Source organism: Mesoplodon densirostris, chromosome 2, assembly GCF_025265405.1.
Source record: "Mesoplodon densirostris isolate mMesDen1 chromosome 2, mMesDen1 primary haplotype, whole genome shotgun sequence".
Classification (NCBI taxonomy): domain Eukaryota; kingdom Metazoa; phylum Chordata; class Mammalia; order Artiodactyla; family Ziphiidae; genus Mesoplodon; species Mesoplodon densirostris.
Window position 1 is genome coordinate 111646306 of NC_082662.1, and position 20007 is coordinate 111666312.

General features: G+C 49.6%; 1 protein-coding gene and 1 non-coding gene across 3 annotated transcripts in view; one reads left to right on the forward strand and one right to left on the reverse strand.

Moving 5' to 3' along the window:
- Positions 1 to 3335: 3335 nt before the first annotated feature.
- SELENBP1 (selenium binding protein 1) overlaps positions 3336 to 20007 on the reverse strand; it is a 51475-nt gene continuing 34803 nt past the window's right edge. The window contains exons 2-14 of one of the 2 annotated variants that reach the window (XM_060090531.1): positions 11972 to 12059; positions 11207 to 11292; positions 8651 to 8707; positions 8393 to 8505; positions 7927 to 8112; positions 7141 to 7261; positions 5731 to 5913; positions 5271 to 5449; positions 4748 to 4826; positions 4530 to 4651; positions 4181 to 4273; positions 3896 to 4014; positions 3336 to 3696 (exon numbers count right to left, since the gene is read on the reverse strand). In XM_060090531.1, coding sequence (XP_059946514.1) covers positions 3534 to 3696; positions 3896 to 4014; positions 4181 to 4273; positions 4530 to 4651; positions 4748 to 4826; positions 5271 to 5449; positions 5731 to 5913; positions 7141 to 7261; positions 7927 to 8112; positions 8393 to 8505; positions 8651 to 8707; positions 11207 to 11292; positions 11972 to 12059 — 1589 coding nt within the window. In that variant the 3' untranslated portion in view covers positions 3336 to 3533. Of the gene's footprint in view, positions 3697 to 3895; positions 4015 to 4180; positions 4274 to 4529; positions 4652 to 4747; positions 4827 to 5270; positions 5450 to 5730; positions 5914 to 7140; positions 7262 to 7926; positions 8113 to 8392; positions 8506 to 8650; positions 8708 to 11151; positions 11293 to 11971; positions 12060 to 20007 lie in introns of those variants that run through there. The other variant, XM_060090532.1, reaches the window with a different exon arrangement.
- Positions 14741 to 14812, forward strand: TRNAE-UUC (transfer RNA glutamic acid (anticodon UUC)). Its single transcript has one exon. It is a non-coding gene; the product is annotated as a tRNA-Glu (tRNA).

The following is a 20007-nucleotide window of genomic DNA, read 5'->3' on the forward strand; positions in this document are numbered from 1 at the left end:
CGTGGGATCTTCCTGGACCAGGGCTCGAACCCGTGTCCCCTGCATTGGCAGGTGGATTCTTAACTACTGCACCACCAGGGAAGTCCCAGAGCCCATTCTCTTGAACACTGCCCTAGACTGCATAGATTGGCAGGTGCTCAGCTACAAATATGGGTATAGACTGATGGAAAGATACCCCAAACACCACTGTTTGGTATGAAGGGGAATATAGAACACTTTAACTGGAAAAAGAATTTGGGGTAAATTATGCTAGCTTAGGAATTTGCAGGTGGCAGAGAATAAGTGGGAGCTTTAGCAAAGGGAGAAAAAGTATCATAGCTATGTAAGGGAGATTATTTTGACAGCACTGTAGAAAGGTGAGGTTGAGTGGGGAGGCTGGGGGAGGTTAGAGATGGGAAAAACAGGCAACTGACTATTCATTTATGCCAGGTGTTATGCTAAGAGCTGGGGATACAAAGCTGAATAACATACAATGATCCTTGCCCTGAGAAGTAACAAGAAAAATTGTCTGATAAGCATCATCATAACAGCAAATATTTATATAGAGCTTAACATGTGCTGAGGATTGTCCTAAGGGCCTCATATATGTTACCTTTTTATCCTGAGGCAACTCTATCAGATAGGATAGTCATCTGATAGGTTATCCCCTTCTTACAGATAAGGAGACTGAGTCATTGAGAGATTAATAATTTGCCCAAGTTTACACAGTAAGTGATGGAGTTAGGATCTGAACTGGGCTGCCCAGATTCAGAATTTGTTCTTAGGCGCTATTATACATTGCCTACTAATATATATTTTTAAAATTTATTTATTTAATTTATTTATTTGTTTTTTACTGTGTTGGGTCTTTGTTGCTGTGCATGGGCTTTCTCTAGTTGCAGCGAGTGGGGGCTACTCTTCTGTTGATATGTTCAAATCAGTATCAGCAAGGTCCACACATTGCATTGCATTTGGTTTTGGTTGATGTTTCTTAAATCTTTCTAATCTATACGCTCTCTCTCTCAATTTATTTGTTGAGGAAACTGGTCATTTGCTCTATAGAATTTCCCACATTCTGCATTTTTATGATTTCACCTTTATAGTGTTTTTAGGTTTTTAAAACTCGTTCTTCTGTCTCCTGTATTTCCTATAAACTGATTGTGAACTCTGCAGGCTTCATCAGATTAATTTTGGCTTTTTGGCAAGAATACTTCATAGGTGGTGCTGTGTACTTCCTATTGCATCACAGGAGGTACTCTTTTTGTGACGTAAAGATTGAATAGTGTATTCAGGTTTTGTCGCCTGATCTATCCATTATGAAGCCCCATCTCAGTCTTTCATTGAATGGTTTTAGCAGCCACTGATGAACATTGCCTGGATCCAATTGTCATTAGAGGTTACAAATTGGTACTATCCAAATTCTGTCACTCCTTCTGAATTTACTAGCTGAAATTCTTTGCTGTTGTTATTTGGTTGGTTGGTTGTTTTGTTCGTTTTATGTTTGCGTCAGGTTGGGGGGATTTGCGGTTGGGGGCATCGATTTAGGGGCAGTGGTTGATGTCCCGGGGAATGAGAGGACGTGGAATCCAGCTCCCACAGGCTCTCACACATTGGGGGAGCTAATGCCTACCCCTCCGCACAGGGCCAGACCCCGGGGCCTAACCACCTAGGGTGCTGTGGTGGTGACTCACCAGGACCATGCATTCCTGTCTACTAGCTGAAATTTTGTAAAGGACGTTTCCTCATCAACTATTTGCTTATCCCAAAGCAAATTCTTTCTGAAGAAGTTTGGTTATTGAAAAGGACAGGGTAGAAACCTAGGATAGACTTCTGTTAAGACCCAGTAAATCCCAAGGCTCCCTGTAATTTAATTATCTTTTATAGTCACTTATTCATTAATGCACACTATGTGCTACTATCCAAGCTGGGTATTGGGAGGAAGCAGGGATTTTCAATATAATGTGACATATGTTCATGCTGAGGTAAAGTGCAGGAGGCCCCTAACCCAGAGCTGTCAGGGAAGAACGGCTTTCCCAGGGATATGGCAACCTGGCCCAGATGGCAGGTAAGGCAGCGGGAGGGAATCAGGACTCGAGTTGAGGTAGATGTTTCAGGGAGCATGTTTAAAGACCTCAAAGGGAAAGAAAGTGTAATACATTCTTGGGGGGGGCCTGGCCATCTTGGGCATCTTAGGCTACTCTAGTGTTTAAAACAAAGACACATTTGCAGAAGACTGAAAAGAATGTAGATTAATACCTGAATGTTGCTTGGTACTGTCTTGGGTAGAGAGTAAAGAAGTCAATAGAATTGCTGCTTGGGGGCTTCCCTGGTGGTGCAGTGGTTAAGAATCTGCCTGCCAATGCAGGGGACACGGGTTCGAGCCCTGGTCTGGGAAGATCCCACATGCCATGGAGCAACTAAGCCCGTGCTCCACAACTACAGAGCCTGTGCTCTAAAGCCCGTGAGCCACAACTACTGAGCCCACGTGCCACAACTACTGGAGCCCGCACGCCTAGAGCCCATGCTCCGAAACAAGAGAAGCCACCGCAATGAGAAGCCTGCGCATGGCAGCAAAGAGTAGCCCCTGCTCACCGCAACTATAGAAAGCCCGTGTGCAGCAACGAAGACCCAACGCAGCCAAAAATAAATAAATAAATAAATAAATTTTAATTACCTTAGAATTACTGCTTGGCTGCTGTCTCTTAGGTTCCTGAAACTTCCATCCCATTGCTCTTATAAACAACTAAAGTCTTAGTGCAGAGAAAGGAGGCATCTCTGATTTGGGCAAGGTTCTAAAACACTGTCCAGGTGAGGAAACAAGAATGCCAGGGCCTAGTGTGCTGGGTTGGTTACCTTGATGTCCCCAGCCCTCCTGCCCCGTCGTGTTCCTGTCTCCCAGGTAGGAGGTGACACACCTAACCTCCTCAGAACAGTGTGTTCAACTGATGGCACCATCTACATCAGGGGTCTAGGGTATCTCCTGTGTGTGAGGGGGCACATTACATTCTCCTGGGGGTGGTGGGTGAGGTTTTAGGTTCATTAAAAGAAAGCACGAATTAAAAAAAAAAAAAAGTTTAGGAACACTGATTGACAGCTTCCTTCCTGTCAGCTCTCCTTGTGACGACCACCTCCAAAATCTTCAGGTTCTGTCTGGCCATAAAAGTGAGATTCTGGCACCCTTAGCATCATGCTGTGATCACTGGTATGAACTAGTCATCATAACCATCCCACCCCCTGGTCCTCTTCAGGACTTTCCCGTGCAAGATACAGAGGGTCGGCAGAGGAGGAGTCTTAGGCCCGGTGCCCCCAAAGACAAGGGGATCTCAGGAAAAGGTTCACCAGTTTATTTCTTAGTGAAATGATTTCCAAGAGCTCAGTGAGCAGCTCGCAGCAGTGGTGGGTAGATAGAGACACGGCTCAATTCGTTTCAACAGCCTGAGTTTGGCTTTGGGAGGACAAGCTGCCAAGGGTCAGGGACTGAGAGAGAAGAGCGAAGCCGGGTCCCTGCAGAAGTGAGGGCGCAGGATGCGGAGTGGGGCTAGAAGGAGTGGACTTCAGAGCCAGATGTCAGAGCTGCAGTCGCCCCCAGGGTAGCGGAGCTCATGGGCCAGGACTGGGCCGAGGGGCTCCTTCCCAAAGTCTACCAGGAAGTTGGGGTTCAACTTCAGCCCTCCCTTTACTGTGTCTACATCGATCTGCAGCATCACAGAGCCTTCCCTGGTAGAAATAGGAGGGAGAAGAAAGAGGTCAGAGGGGGCCCGTCCCCTTCCCCCAAGAATTAGGTAAGTGTGAGGGCAGGGAGAGGGGTTCCTGAGGAGGGCGCAGAGTCTGGAAGTGGAGCCAAGGAGTCTTCAAAAAGCCAAACCCCTCTGGGAGAGGAGGGCTGGGAGGGGAGCCCAGGCTGTCCACTTCTTACCTGATGAGATCAGGGTAAAACTGCTTGTCCCAGGCACTGTACAGCGACGTGGTGAGGTACAGACGCTTCCCATCCAGGCTAAGCTGGATCATCTGAGGGCCTCCGGCCACTTGTTTCCCCTTGGGAAAACCAGGGGTCAGACCCCAGGGTTACATACAGATCCTAGGCGGGAATCAGTGGCACCACCCAAACCCCAAGGACGTGCTCAGCCGCTGCCCAGTCCCCTCCCCCATACTTCTCCAGCGCGGATCTGAGGGGCCCATGAGCAGGAGAAGAGGTCCTCACCTTGACCACCAGGGGCTCTGGCTGGGATTTTAGCTCCTGGTCCTCCAGCACCTGCACGGGGCCTCCCTTAACAATGCTGCCCCCGAGGAAGACCTGGGCAGGGAAGTGCACAGCATAAAGGAGGACAGTGGTGGGAGGTTAGGACATTGCAGGAAGAGAACCTCGCTCCCTCACGTTCCCCGCATCTAGCCACGATTCCCCATGGTCCTGGCCTGAACCATCCCTCAGCCCCCATCTTTGCTTTTCCTGCACCTCCCTTATCATGCCCCAGCCAATTCATACCCTCCCTCCACCTCATGCCCAGATGTCTACTTCCCCCCTCCTTCCTCTCCATCCTGCTAGGACCCACCTGTCCCGTGAGGCGGGGCCTCTTTGGGTCAGAGATGTCATACTGCCGCAGATCCCCATGCAGCCAGTTGCTGAAGTAGAGGAAGCGGTCGTCCAGGGACAGCAGAATGTCAGTGATCAGGCCTGGGTAGGGGGGTTGCAGTTCAGAGACACCTTAAGACTCTTGTTCCCCAGCCTGAGAATCAACCTTCTGATTCCCACGCTCCCCTGAGCACTCACCTGGCATTTCAGGCAGCATCCAGCCCTTCACTTTCTTGGGGGGCACCTGGATCACCTTCTCCACTGACCAAGTACCTCCCTGCATTGGGGTCAAGAGGCAGAGAGGTGAGCCTGTCGGAGCTGGGCGATGAGTGTCAGATCTGGGTCTCCCCAGGGCATACTGTCTACAGGGAGAGAGTAGATGCAGGGCCTTCTTGCCACTAGGGTCTAACATGCAAATCCCTTAAGGCAGGGATCATGTCTGCTTCACCACTGTATTCCCAGCACCTAACACAGTGCCTGACTCACTAAATATTTTTTGAATGAATGAATAAATAAATATAGCCAGTTAGGGCTTAGGAGAAATTAGCCTAGGACTGAGAGGAGACAGGCAGGGCAGGTGGCCTTGTTTTTTATTCCTGGGAAGTCTGGGTTGGTGGAGCCAGGCAGGCTCACTCCTAGGGAGAAGGGAGCATCATGGCTATGGAAGCTGGGCAGAGTGCTGACAGGACTGCCAGGAGGAGAGGGCCAGAGTGCACGTCACCTCATTCTTATAGAAGCGCTGGATGCTGGAGCTGAGGGCACAGCCCACGAAGCCCTGATCAGCGGCCGGGTTGTGAAGGAAGCGGATCTCCAGGGGGATGAGGCCGTCCTGTAGAGTCAGGGTCTGCACCATCTCATGGCGCTGCCAGTCCCACACATGTAATTGGTTCCCATACAGCCCTGGGGTGGGGATGCAGCCGGAAGATGGAATCAGGATCAGGGCGGGAGGGCATGGGCCAAGGCTGGGGCTCAGCACAGGGGAGAAGGTTGAAAAATGGGTTCGAGGGATCAGAAGGACACTTGAGCAAGTCAGAGCACTCAGCACATTCTACATCATCACCCCAAGAGTCTGGGGTCCACGAGAGGGAAGTAAGAGGGCTGGAGAGTAGGGGTTTGGAATAGAGAGCAGGGGTTTGTGTGACCAGGCTCCTGCCAGCCCACAGGTAGTGGGGGATTCTCACCCGCCTCAACATCAGCGGGGTTGAAGCCATCTTGTAAGACCTTGGGAGCTGCCCATTCAGTGCTGACCATGACATTGTGTCGAGGCTGGTACCAGAAGTCATAGCCCATAGGCGCAGCACCTCCAGGCCGCTCCCACGTGCCCTTCACCTCAAACGTCTCTCCATCCAGCAGCACAAAACCCCCTGAGCAGGGAAGGAAGTAGGGTGGTAGGTAGAGTTGGTGGAGGTGCGACCCACACCCAGCCCTCACCCTCAGGCCTGTCCAAGAGGCTCCAAGCCCATTGCCTGGTGCCCCTCCTCCCACTGAGTTTGCCAGATCCTTAAATTCAGGAGCTGAATTTGTACACCTGTCCAAAGGGTCCCACCCAGAGGGCCGGGTGAGAGGTGGGGACTTACTCTGGTGCCGCTACCTCCCATCAAGTTCATCCCTCTCCCAGACCACAGGGTAAATTTTTCCTCCCTTGAGCCAAGATCTTCTGGGACTCTGTACCCTGTGCTTCCTTTGCCTAGCCTCCTACTTTCAGGGTAGGGTTCCTGCCAGAGTCTAGACTCCATTCTGCTCACTCACTCCATTTTTTTTTAGAGAGAAAATTATATTTATTTATAACTCCACATGAATGCCCACTATGTTTTTCCCCAGCTGAATATGTCATGACACCTTGCCTCTTCTTTGCAAATGTAAATAGATGTCTACTCCTAAGTGTTCTTAAATCTAGGAATGTCATGCATCCCATCTCCTGGAAAAAGCAGTTAAATAGAGTCTAATGCAGTAAACTTAACTGGATGACCTTAACTGATATTTCACTCCAAGCCTTGGATGGGGTGTTCTGGTGACATACGTAAGGCTGGGAGAGAAGCAGCACAGCACGGTAATTAGGACATAGATTCTGGAGCCATGTTGCTGGGTTTGAGTTCCAGCTCTGCGACTTAACAGCTGGCTGACTTTGGGTAAATTACTTAGCCAGTCTGTGCCCCAGCTTCCTAATCTGTAACACAGGGATCACAGTAGCATCTATCTCATAGGTTGTGTCTGGCACATAGTAGACATTTTATGTGAAAGCTCTAATCGTACCATAAATGAGAAAGTAGCTCTGACAATTAAGGATCTCAAGGACTGTGAGAATTGCTCATGAATTCACAAAGGCCGATACTAAATGCACATGTTTTCTGGGGCCATGTCTGTACTTGCTCACATTTCCCACGGCAGACAGTTCTGACTATAACTTGTAAGTGAATTCATCATTCAAGGCTCACCTTCATAAAAAGAATTGAAACAACTGAAGTTACTTGACTGTAGTTTAAATATTGGATGAGACCCTGCCCTCTGGTTCTCCCTGGAAGGTCATTCCATCCCTCCCTCAGTTTGGGATCTGCTTCCCTCACAGATGTGCCTACTATGCTGGCAGGTACCTTTGCCATTGCCCTTGGGGTCTCCCAAGGAACTGATCATCACCTCTCCACTGGGCAGGCAGTGGGTGGTGTGGAGGTAGCCCAGGTCACACTTGGCATGGATGTCCTCGGGCTCAACAACCTGGAGAGGGTAAGGAATGGCATCAGAATCTTACAGGGCCAGGAGTCCCCACTCCGCACTCCTCCCCTCCCACACTTCTATCTACTGACCCTGCCCTCTTTTCCTCTGAAAAATAGACACAATTTTCCCTGCAGGAATATGGCAAAGACTGAGTCTACAGAGCAGCAGGGGCGTCACAGAGACTGATAACTCCCCAGCAGAAAACATGGACTTCTCTCACCCTGCCTGTCTTGAGGGCACTCACAGCCCTTTGAGACCATAAGCTCCTCTCAGGCTGGGAGGGATGCCAGTGTCAACTTTGTATCACCAGCGCCCAGCAGTGAGTGCCTGGCACAAAGAAGGCACTCAACAAAGTGTTGAAAGGAAGGATCAGAGGCTCCCGCGTAAGGGAAGCCCTGGGCTCCTAACTGGCTGGGGCAATGGCTCCTTCTCCAGCTCGGAGTGAAAAACGAGAGCCTCCTTCCTCCCCTGTGGTGCCCCTGGGTGATGATGACCCAGCACACCTGGTAACTCTCCTCCAAAGTCTAGCCCCACTCACTGCTGTTGAGCCCCGACCCTGCACAAGAGCTGCAGGGAGCTGCTTTAGGGGCGGCTTCCTTGCCCACAGGCTGCCCTGGGTGGTAGGCACATTAGGGGCCCAGAGCTGGCTAGGGCAGAAGACGTGCCTTGTGCAGCTTCGGAGCACGGGGCTCGGTGCCCACATCCACCACGTAAATTCGGGAGGAGATGAGACTGGGCAGCAGCAGCTTGGTGCGCGACTTGGTGCTGTCCCCGAAGCAGCTGCTGCAGGTGTTCCATCCTGAGTGATGCAGCTCGTCCTTCAGGTGGGGCATGGGCAGCCGGTGGATGACCTAGGATAGGAGACTGGGCAGGGGTGGTGCTCACCCAGACCACGCCTCTGTGCGCTTTCGGAGAAGGGGCCCTCTGGACCCATTTCATCCTGGCAGCACAGCACAGACTTCATTTTCAGCACCGCCCTCGCCCATGGGTGGGGGGTGCCCTTGTGCAGTGAACAGCCTGAACAACCATACCCAGGGAGGGTGAAGAAAGATGGAGTAGGGAAAGGGCACTGACAGGGCCAGGGCTAGAGGAGGGGTCTGAGGGTCCTCTGGTGCCCAAGCCCCACCTCACCTGGCAATACTGGGGAGACTTGGGGTCAACGTCCACAGTGGCCAGATAATCCGGGGCCTCAGTGTTCGTGTTTCGGTAGATACAGGGCAGGTAGACAATCTCCTCCCTGGGTCCTAGAGGGTAGAAAGCAGGTGGTGGGGTGGGCAGGGTGGGGACGAGGGCCGGGGCAAGACAGGGTGTGTGTCAGCAGTGGAATCGGTAGCAGGCACTGGCTTGCCTACTCCTGGGGGTGTTAGCTCTCAGTCTTCTCACACTTACCTTTCATGGCCTCCAGAGGTGAAGGGTAGCCAGGTCCACACTTCCCACATTTCGTAGCTGTGGAAACAATGGGGCATGCTGGCTGCACCACGCTCTGGAGGATGAGAGCCTTCTTCACAGGCTGCAACCCGAGCCCCCCAAACCCCCGGCCCGCCACTGGCCAAGGCAGAGGCACTGTCTCAGGTCTCCTCCAGACCCTCAAAACCCTGATGAGTATGTGGGTATGGCAGGAAGAGCTGCAGAGCTATGACCTAAAGGTGCACAGGCCCTTGAGCAGGACCCAGGGGAGGCAGGAGAAGGGTGAGTGCAGGGGAGGCGGTGTGGTGCAGTGGTTATGACATTGACTTGGGCCCCAATCCCAGCTGGTCACTGACTAGCCATGGGAGCTTAGGCAAATCACTTAACCTCCCTGGCCTCAGTTTCCACATCATCTGTGAAAAGAGGGTAATAAGAATACCACAATGGGCTTTTATGAGAAATAAACAAGAAGCTGCAGTCAAGTGCGCAGCTTTGTACTTGCCTGGTAGGAGCCCGTAAACGCTGGCTGTTATTGAGGAACAGCCATCAGGGAGTGACGGTGGTGCCTGTTCAGCTCCTTTCACTGAAAGGTATCTAAACCAGGAGCTGGAACACTTCCTGCTTCCCTCCCCTCTGGGTCCTGACCCCAGGCTGCTGCCAGAGCCTGGGTTATATAACCAAGGGTCTGGTAAGGGATAGGAGGCTGAAGTTCAAGGCTGCAGGACTGATACTAACTGAATGTCCTTAGACCAGTTTCTACCCCTGGGTGGGCCCCATCCACTTCCATTATCTGTAAAGCAAGTTGTTTGGCCCAACCCTGGAAAGCTCAGAGGCCCACCCACCAGAGCTGTAGGAAGTGGCCCTCCTTGTCCCCTGAAGTCTGGCAAGAGAAGCCATGTGGATATACGGGACCAAAGTCAGTCGCTGAGAAGGAGGGCTGCCACCAGGCATTAAGCATCAGGATTTGGGGCCTAACCAGGAGGAAAGGCTGAGGAATAAACAGAAGGAGCTGTAGGCCGAAAGAAATCCTGGAGTGGAGTTCACAGGACTTGACACTGCCTCCCTGCCTGGTCCCACGGCCAGTCCGGCTACTGCCCCAGCATCGAGCCTCCACTGGTGTCTGGGCTCAGACCCTCAGCCAGGGAGCCAGGTCCCCCTACTTGCAGCAGCCAAGTGACTTAGGAGGCTGAGAGGAAGCAACAGCATTTTAGAGTCCAGAAGCGTGGTGTCAAGGTCCGGGTGTGACATCTACTCTCTCCACTTTCTCCCCTTTGTTCACCTAAAAGGGGTAATAATATCTTACCTTCTTCTCTAAGTGGCTATGAAGGCCAAATAAGACAAAGTATTCCGAAGTACTTTTATTAAGTGAGAGATGTTATATAAATATGGGTAGCGCTGTGCCAGAAATCCCAGGCAGTGCCTGGTGCCCAGAGAGAGGGCTGGGACTGGGATGGGACACGGTGAGGTCCAGTCCGAGGGAATTAAGGAGACTTGTTCTGCTATACAACCAAGCTGTGTCAGGTTTTGGCACAGGAGGTGAGGCGGAGGGGAAGGAGATTCAAAACTCCAGGACATCAAGACAGAGATGCAAAATCTGCAAAACCGGAGACTGAGAGAGAAGTAAAGGTATGAAAGAGGTGTGTGAAGGAGGTACTGCCTCTCAGCACCATCTCCCCATCCCAGACCCTAACTGCCGCATCCCGCACAGCATTTCTGAGAGTCAGGGTCAGGCCCTGCATGCCACTCAGGCCCCACTGAGCATCAGTCCTCTTTCTGGGGGAACATTCCTCCTGTCTTAAGCATCTCAAGCAAGATCTCTGAACACCTTTGGGTTTGAGATGAGCCCAGGGAAAGCTCCTTGGGTTTTCCCAAGGCCAGGCTGGTTTGTTGGGCATTCTGCTAGAAAAGAGCCAGATCCACAGCGGGCAAGGACCTCAGTACTCCCAGCCAGACGCAGACTCTTCCTCAGCCTGACATCCAGGAGTCCATGGATGGGGGAGTAGGAGGACTTGGCAGACTGAGAGAGTGGGAGGCACTGAAACAGCCCCTCTCCCACCCCGAGAGAGGAGGGCTCCCTGATTTCCCTCCCAAAGTGATTGGTGGGGCAGGGTAGCTAAAGAGCAACCTGGCCACAAAGGCCTGGGTTCCCTACTCCCTGCAGTAAGAAGTTGGCTTAGGGCTGAAATCAGGGTTGTCTGTCTCCTATGGTAACAGACAGAGACATAGAGCTCCTCCTAAGTACCCCTACCCTTATTTTCTCAGCTGCAGAAAGGCTCCCTGGCCGCAAGCTGCAGCTGGGGAGCAGAGGTGGCGGGGAGCCCAAAGTCACCCTTCCCAGCAGTCCCTCTGCCTTCCTTCCCAGACGCCTCCAGTACTTCGGCTAAGCTGGGAAATGCGGGGGTGGAGGTGGGGCGGGGCCAGTGGAGCGGAGCCTGGCGCTCCCTCCCCTAACCAGCACTCCCTCCAGGTTTTCTGTCACTTACTGCGGGGCGGGCCATTGGTGGTCAGCGGACGGTTGTCAGAAGCCCCCCTCCTTACCCATGCTGCTTGGTGGTGCGCTTTGCTCCCGACGGGTCTGCCAGGAGTGGGCAGAGACGGAGGGCCGTGCTGGTGTCCGAGGCAGGCTGTGCGGGGAAGGGGCAAAGAGACGGAATTTATACCACCAACTGGGGGTGGGCGGGACAGGGGGAGGGCCCGGCCGCCGCCCAGAGTGGATGACGGATAGCTCCTGGGCAGGGCGCTCTCAAACGGCCTGGGCGGCTGTGTTTGAGTTACTGGCTGAGTGCTTGTATGTGTGTACAAGTGTGTGCGCACAGGAGCCTGTGCATGTGCAGATATATGCTGTGTCTGCACACGTTTCTCTTTAGTGCAGTGGGTGCCTGGGCATGTGCGTTTGTGTGTGCTTGCTCCTGTGTACCTGGGTGTTTCCTATGTGTGTACTTTTATGCATGTGCCTGCATGAGTGTGTATCTGTGTCTGTGTGCCTGTGTGAGGGCGCTTGTGTGTAAAAACCTGTGCTTGTGTGTGTGTGTGTGCCTGTGCACGTCGGTGCTTGCCTGCCAGAATATTTATGCCTGTGAGGGCATGTGCATGCGTGCCTGTGTGTGTGTGTGTTTGCGTGAGTGTGTATGTGCCAAGTTCCTGGGTCTCTAGATGCTCATCTCTGTACTTGGACCTGTCTCTTGGCATTTAGGGGCACCGAGGACTGTAGGCCCATTTGCTCCTGCATCCGCAGCCAGGGTCAGCCCTCTCCTAAGACTGCCTTCTTATTCCAGACAACCATGTTCCCCAAGGACTACTCACTCATGTCTTCCTGCCACAGCTGCCCTGACAGGAGCCAGGGCAGGGTCGTGTGTCCAGGTTCCACTTTCTCCAGACCCATCCTCTTGAGCTTTGAAGAGGAAGGAAAGTTGGCAGTGCCATTATTACCCTCTACTACCCTTATAAACCTCAGCAGGTGAAAGTGGAGTGCCTCCCCCTCTTCTCCCAGCCTGGTGCCTCAATAGCTCCCCAGGGCAGCATAGCAGGGCCCAAGGGTAGCCCAGCCTGATGCCACTGTCCCTAGCTGACCCTGACAAGCCATAAAACTCAGGTTCTCCATCTATCCAGGAAAGAGTCCTCCACCTGGAGGATTCCATGACTGCTGAGCCTGCTCATATAGTGTCCCAGCCCCTCAGGCAAATGACAACTACTTGCTGAAGAGCTGAGGCAGGGTTGAGGCCTGATCCCTTTAACTTTCTCTGGGGCTGCCCTCATCCAGGGAGCGAGGGTTTAGAGAGCTGGATAAGGGGACCCACACAAATTGCTCTCCATCTTGAAGCCGAGGGTCCCCTCTTTCCTCAAAGTTGGCCACCTGACCAGGGTAACCCCTGCCCCACTCTTCTAGGAGCCTGCTGGCTCTGGTCCACAGAAGCCACTTTCATCTCCTTGGATGAAAGCTCTGGGGTGAAGTTTTTATTGGATAGTGAAAGGAACAAACTTTGGGCTTGAGATTGCCAGTAGAAAAGAGCCACAAGGTTTCCAAACCAGAGTGGAGGGAAGGAGAGCAAACCTGGGCTTCAGTGTGATGGGTTTCTGTCCTCCTGGTTCCCATGGATGAGGGATCATTTGCCCACAAAGGTAGATGCCCTGTGGCTGCCCAGGGTAGGGGTCCTCCCTTATCCCCTCATCCCCCGTGTCACTCAACCCCTCTTGGCTCTTTCCTACTTCTATACCCTCGCCATTGTACTGTCAGCCAGGCAGCTATCAAAGTGAGCCTCATGGGTGCAGCTGCCCCACAGGGGTGGCCCCTGAGGGCTGCTTCTTTGCCTTTGCCAGCTTCCTGCCTCCTAGCTGTCTCCAATCACCCTACCTAATCCCTCTGGCCCTCCTCCTGAGGTCTCCATCACCTACCTCCTCTCTACTCTTCTGCTTTTTGGCTTCAGGTAGCCCAACATGCAAGATCTGAAAGAGAAAGAAACCCCATCCCCACCCTCTTCTCAAAAGTTCTTAAGTCCAAAGAAGTTGTTATTTCAGAGCTGTTCCAGACTCTGTCACTGACCGCAAGTTCTTTCATGCCCTGTGGCTCTGATCTGGCAGGTCTCTGCGGCTCCTCTTTGGCACCCCTAACCTCCTGCTGTGGCTTTCTTCCAGAATTCTTACTCCAGAGCCTGCAGGGTGCTTGGGGAAAGCCGTCCCAATCCAGGCTGCAGGTGGAGGGAATCCAGGGTCAGTGTTCAGGCTGATAACTGAGAAGCGCCCATGGTATACTTGCTTCTTTTGACATGAACAGGGCTTGGGCTTCCACCGTGAATGGCACCCCCATCAGCATGGGTCTCCTGAGCATCCCTAATGCTGCTTCTCAGGAATTTCAGGGCTGCCCTTTCCTAGCCAGAGGCCAACTAGAGTTGGGCGAGTTGGACTTCAGCTCAGATCTGCTAACCAGGGAGGCCCTGCACAGCGCCCCGACGCCGGGCACCCCCCAGCCTGAAGCAAGGTGCTTGGGAAGGCTGGCGGGGTGGGTGTGGCCAACGTTCCTTCTGTTCCTTTCAAGCCCTAGAGAAGTACAGTATTAGAGGCGATAGGTCATAGGTTATCGGGTTGACAGTTGGACAGCCAGGCGATTATGTAACCACTGCCTGAACTTTGGCTGGGCCTCCACAAACAGGAAGTGGGTTCTCATGGCCACGGTGGGTCCTGGAGCCTCAGCTGCACAGGGAGGGCGCAGGGCGCTTATGGTTCCCCCCCATTTCTTCCACCCTCAGCCTCTTTAAACAGGCCCTGAGATCACTGATGGGGAAATGGGGAAGTGAGGGAAGAAGGACTAAACCCAGCGAAGGGAAAGTAGAGGAGATGATGAAGTCAGAGTCTCTAAGAATAACATGATGTGTTAAAAAAAAAAAAAAAAAAAAAAGAGAGGGAAAGAAAAAAAAAACTTGGTGCTCTTCATCTCTAGCAAAACAAAAATGACAAGGAAGCAGTCAAAGTCCGCCCCAGAGTGGTAATGGGGAGAAAGGAAAATTAACTTGTGAAACCACCTCCTGTGCACTAGGCCTTGCCTGCAGCACCCAGTTTAACCCTTGACACCACCCAGTCTTGTAAGTAAAGCACCCTCCTTTCACTCACGAAGAAACTGAGGCTCAGAGAGGGCCAACGCTTCTGACAGAAGGCAGAGCAGGATTTCCACCCAGATCCGCCTGACTCTGGAGCTCAGTTTTTCTAATCAGTCCTTGGCGTTTTTGTGTTTTGTTTTGCTTTGTTTGGTTTCAGGAGGAGGAGGGTGGCGAGCAGAAGACCCAGAAGGACTGTGGAAAGCTGTGATGCTTTGTTTCCTGGAAACCTCAGAACAGAAAGACTTTTTCTCTGAAAGGGGGAGAGGAGTGAGGAAGCACATGTCTACAGCTTGGAGCTGTGCGGTCTTGGTAGGGGGAGTGGTGGAGACCCCCCTGTGCTCTGGGAAAGACTGGGAGCATATACATCTAAGTACCAGCCGTGGTTACCTCTGGAGAGACACAATGGAAGGAAGGTGATAATTTTCCATTATTTCTTTATATACTTCTGGATTTTAAAAGGTAAAAAGCATGGAGAATTAATTCCCTGGTGGTCCAGTGGTTAGGACTCTGCACTTTCACTGCAGTGGTCCGGGTTCAAGCCCTGGTCAGGGAACTAAGATCCCACAAGTTGTGTGGCACGGCCAAAAAAAAAAAAAAAAAAAAAAAAGCATATATTACCCTGTAACCAAACCCCAAATAAAGGTATTAAAACAAAACAAAACATATATATATATTGGGGGGGGAAAGAAAGAAGGAAAGAAAGAAAGGAAGGAAGGAAGGAAAGAAGGAAGGAAGGAAGGGAGGAAGGAAGAGAGGAAGAAAAGAAAAGCAGGATGGAATATCAGTGCAGTGCAGTCAGGGCCACAGTGGGAGCCCATGCTAGGGAGAAGGACAGGCCCTGGGCCCTTCAGCCAGCAGCTGTCCCACCAACCTCTCTGCCCTCTCCTTTGAAGACACACATGTGCATGGTCCTTCATTCATTCAATCTCCACAAACATTTCTGGAGCCCTGTTTTGGTAGACAAAATGGTGAACAAGACAAAGTTTCTGCCATCAAAGAGATGACATTCTAAGGGAGACAGCCAATAATCAAGTAAATGTATAAATAAATAAGATCATTTCATATAAGTGCTAGGAAGGAAGGAAGATAATGTAAGGGTGACTGAGAGTACAACATTCGAAAGGGTTGTCTGGTATATGCAGGTACAGGTTTGTGTGCAAACAAACAGCATAAACAAACTAAGAACCCAGGAACACACAAATGTACACAAAAATGCCTGTAGCGCATAAGGTAGCAGCCTGCTGAGGCCTGAAGCAGAACTGGCTGGACAAGTTGAAGTTTTGGCCTGCTTAGGATTTCTGAGCCCTGGCCTGCTCATTTCTCCTTGTTTTAATAGACCAACTCCATGCTCTCAGAGGAAGAGAGTAGCGTTTACAAGTTACCAGGCGTGACTGGTGCCAGGCTGGGCACTGCACTCTAGCAAATGGCTCAGGCACGGCCCACAGCACACCTGGAGAGGCAAGTAGCTTTTTTTCTTCATCTCACCTTAAGGAAACAAAGTTTTACTAATTCATCCAGCTGCCCACGCTCATCTCACAGCACCTCCCCATCTCTGAACAACGCTGAATTCAGAGTCTGTTGCTCAGAGCAACAACGAAGCTCAGAGAAGAGAAATAAAGAAAAATCAACAATGCCCTCTGCCAGGGCTTCCCACAAAGGGCATAATTTGAGAGGGCTTCCTCCCCACCTCTAATCCACTCAGAAATATCCTCCCTTCTGGCCTGCCGCTGATGCCTGAAACTTCACCACCAGCAGTTTATGTCTTTCTGTTATGTGATGGCCTCTTCTCACCTCTGAGCTGCAGGGATTACCCCTGGGGTGTTAAGCCGCTAGGATTTTAGCAGTGTGGTCAGATGCATGCCTCCCAGTGGGCAGTGCTGAGGAGTGGCTACTGGTCTAACGGCAAGAGCAAGGGAGACACTAAAGAGGAGAAAGAAATTGCTTTAAAAGCAACTGTTACCTTAACTATTTTACCCCTATCTCTTGAGAGAGAAGACAAGAATAGAAAGTGAGATAGAGAGATCTCCTCTCTCTCTCTCATTCTGGAAAATTTCAATAAATACAAAAGTAGAGTGAATAGTATAACGAACCCACAGGTACACCATAAACCCTCAATAAAAATCAGCTCATAGCCCATCTTGTTTCAACTATACCTCCCAGCCTCCCTCTACCTTGGATTTTTTTTGCAGCAAACTCTAGACATTATATTATTTCTTGAATTAATATTTCAGTATACATCCCTTCAAGATAAGAATTATTTTTAAAAAACCACAATACCATAATCACAGCTAAACAAATTAATACATCTTTACTATTATCAAATATTAAATCAGTGTTCAAATTTCCCCCATTGTCTTGTAAGTTTTCGTTTTACAGTTTACTTGCATCAAGATCTAGATGGTCCATAACTGTCCATTGACTTTCTCAATAAATCTCTTAGGGGTTTCCTGGGTGGCGCAGTGGTTGAGAATCCGCCTGCCAATGCAGGGGACACAGGTTCGAGCCTGGTCCGGGAAGATCCCACATGCTGCGGAGCAACTAAGCCCGTGCACCACAACTACTGAGCCCACGTGCCACAACTACTGAAGCCCGTGAGCCTAGAGCCTGTGCTCTGCAACAAGAGAAGCCACCGCAATGAGAAGCCTGTGCACCACAACAAAGAGTAGCCCCCGCTCGCCGCAACTAGAGAAAAACCCCACGCAGCAATGAAGACCCAATGAAGCCAAAAATAAATTAAAAAAAATTTTTAAATGCTTAAAAAAATAAATCTCTTAAATCCCTATAACCTAATCTCTTTAACCTCTGCCTACTGAAGACTTGATTTTCTGTTTAAATGAAGAGTCTGACTAGAACAGATATTATGTGTCTTGTAATACATCTAATCTACAAGAAGAAAAGGTGAAGTGGGTTTGAAAACCAGTTATGTAGTCTAGAAAAAGTAACGTCGGTTATAGGGACACAGGTGAAAGTTTGCCATCACACTCCCCGCTCCCCTACAGCCTTCCTCCCATGCCAGGACTGGCTCCAGAAGAGCTGAGACAAGAGCCATAAAATGGCTTTAATGTCGTCATCTCCACCTTTACAGAGGCCCACTTGGCTTGCACCCTTTCAGTTAAGAGCCTGGGAAGAAAGAATTGCATCATTCTTGGTTAATGGCCCAAATTAAGCCATCAATCCCCCTAATCAAGCCTTCATTTTGGACACATTACAATACTGTAAATAAAATATCCAAAGGAAAATAAAAGCCCTTCCATTTGAGGCTGGAAGGACCTTTGGTCCCTGGAATCATATTCCTGAGTCACAGTTTCTCTACTAAGACTCAGGGCAGGCAGGAACAAATCCTCTCCTTCCCTTGGGAGCCCAGGGCCTCTGCTTTCTCACCTCGGCACCAAGATGCTGACTGGGAAGAAGGTAGGGGATACTTCTCCCAGTGCCCCAGAAAGACAGGAGTCCCAAGGTTTGGGGAGACGTCCTCAGTTCTACTTGGAATCAGAGGGAGGCCTGGGAAAAAGTCTCCGTGCATATCCTGGATTCTCTGTCTTCCATACACCATATCTAACCTGCTGTTTCCACTAGCATCTCCCCAGGGTCACAGCCATGTGTAGAAATACTAATAATTGCTATTTGGGAAATGAATACTGTGAGAGTTCCTGTCTCCGCTTGTCAAAAGTCAACCAAAGTTTAAAAGGCAAAGTTTAAACTGAAAAACAATGATTGCTCTCAAGATCCAAAATCTCCAACAAATCAATTGGAAAAAGGCAGTGCAACAGAAAAATGTGCCAAGAATATGAAAATGAAAGATAAATGGCTTTATAAACATAAAAAGAGTACCCAATCTCATTAGTAATCGAGAAATGCTTGTTAAAACAACAGTATGACATGATTTTCAAAAATAAAAAGACTGATAATATTCAGGGTTGGAAGGAGTGTGGGGAAAATGTCATGTTTGTATTTTATTGGCAAGACTATAAAATGGTGAACATTTTAAGAAGGCAATTTAGCAATACCTAGCAACATTTTAAAGGGAAATCCATTTTAATGATCTGTTCTGTGGAAAGACAAGTATGCAATATAGACAAGCACACAAATATGTGAATAGAATGTTCATTGCAATATTGCTTGTAATAGCAAGAAGTTGGAAACAATCAGTAGGGGAAATGGTTAAATATGTTATGCAACATCAATAATATGGTACACCAAGCAGTCATAATGTACAGTTTTGTATATACTGATATGGAAGGCTATCCAAGGAATATGGTCAAGGGGTAAAAAACAAAAAATAGTATAATCTCATTTAATTAAAACTATACATTAAATTAAACCAGTTAATTAACTGTTTAAATTAATTTAATTTATATTAAACTAGTTTAAATTATATATGTTTAAATTATATCTATGTATATTTATATGTTCATAAAAAAGGATTTGTAGAGATAAATCATCCTTTATTATACCAAACATACCAAATGTAACTGACAGTGGTTACCTCTGAGGACTTGGATTATAGGGAGCAATTTTTATTTTTCACATTATATATCAATTACGTTTTAAAATTTTTTTAAATAAATTTATGTATTTATTTATTTATTTTTGGCTGCTTTGGGTCTTCGTTGCTATGTGCAGGCTTTCTCTAGTTGTGGCGAGCAGGGGCCACTCTTCGTTGTGGTGCGCGGGCTTCTCATTGCGGTGGCTTCTCTTGTTGCGGAGCACGGGCTCTAGGCGCACAGGCTTCAGTAGTTGTGGCACATGGGCTCAGTAGTTGTGGCTCGTGGGCTTAGTTGCTCTGCAGCATGTGGGATCTTCCCGAACCAGGGCTTGAACTCCAGTCCCCGCACTGGCAGGCGGATTCTCAACCACTGTGCCACCAAGGAAGTCCCTATTTTTATTTTTTTTATTAAAAATTTTTTTATTTGGCTGTGTCACACAGCTTGTGGGACCTTAGTTTCCCGACCAGGGATTGAACCTACACCCTTGGCAGTGAAAGTGCCAAGTCCTAACCACTGGACTGCCAGGGAATTCCCCAGTTATGGAGTTTTAAAATTTTTATAGTAAGCTTGAAATACATACATAATTTAAAAATTGAAATAATGAAAGAATACAATAACACAGCTTCTTATTAGAAGAGCAAAACTTTTAAAGGTTAAAATCCAGTATTGGTGAGACAGGAGGAAAACGGCATGCTCATTCAGGACTGGTGAGAGTACCAGTTGGTGCCTTATTAACAAAATGCAATTTGTCACTACCTATCAAAAGTTAAACAGTGTGTACCATTTTACCTAGGAATTCCACGTTTAGGATGTAGTCTAGAGACATATCTGGACAAGTAGGCAAGACACAGGAAATAATGATAATAACAACAAGAGCCATCACTTATTAAATGCTTAATAAGCCCTTGGTGCTCTTTTAAGGACTTAAAGACAAAGAAAGAGGCATGAACCACATGCCTCATATAAAAGCTTACCTGTGCCAGGTACTTCTCTAAGCTCTTTACATGCTCTGTGTGTGTGTGTGTTTCTTTTGGGGGGGTGCTGCATTGGGTCTTCGTTGCTGTGTGCGGGCTTCTCACTGAGGTAGCTTCTCTTTGGTGCAGAACACCGGCTCTAGGTGTACGGGCTTCAGTAGTTGTGGCTCAGGGACTCAGTTGCTCCATGGCACGTGGGATCTTCCCGGACCAGGGCTTGAACCCGTGTCCCCTGCATTGGCAGGTGGATTCTTAAGCACTGTGCCACCAGGGAAGCCCTGCTCTGT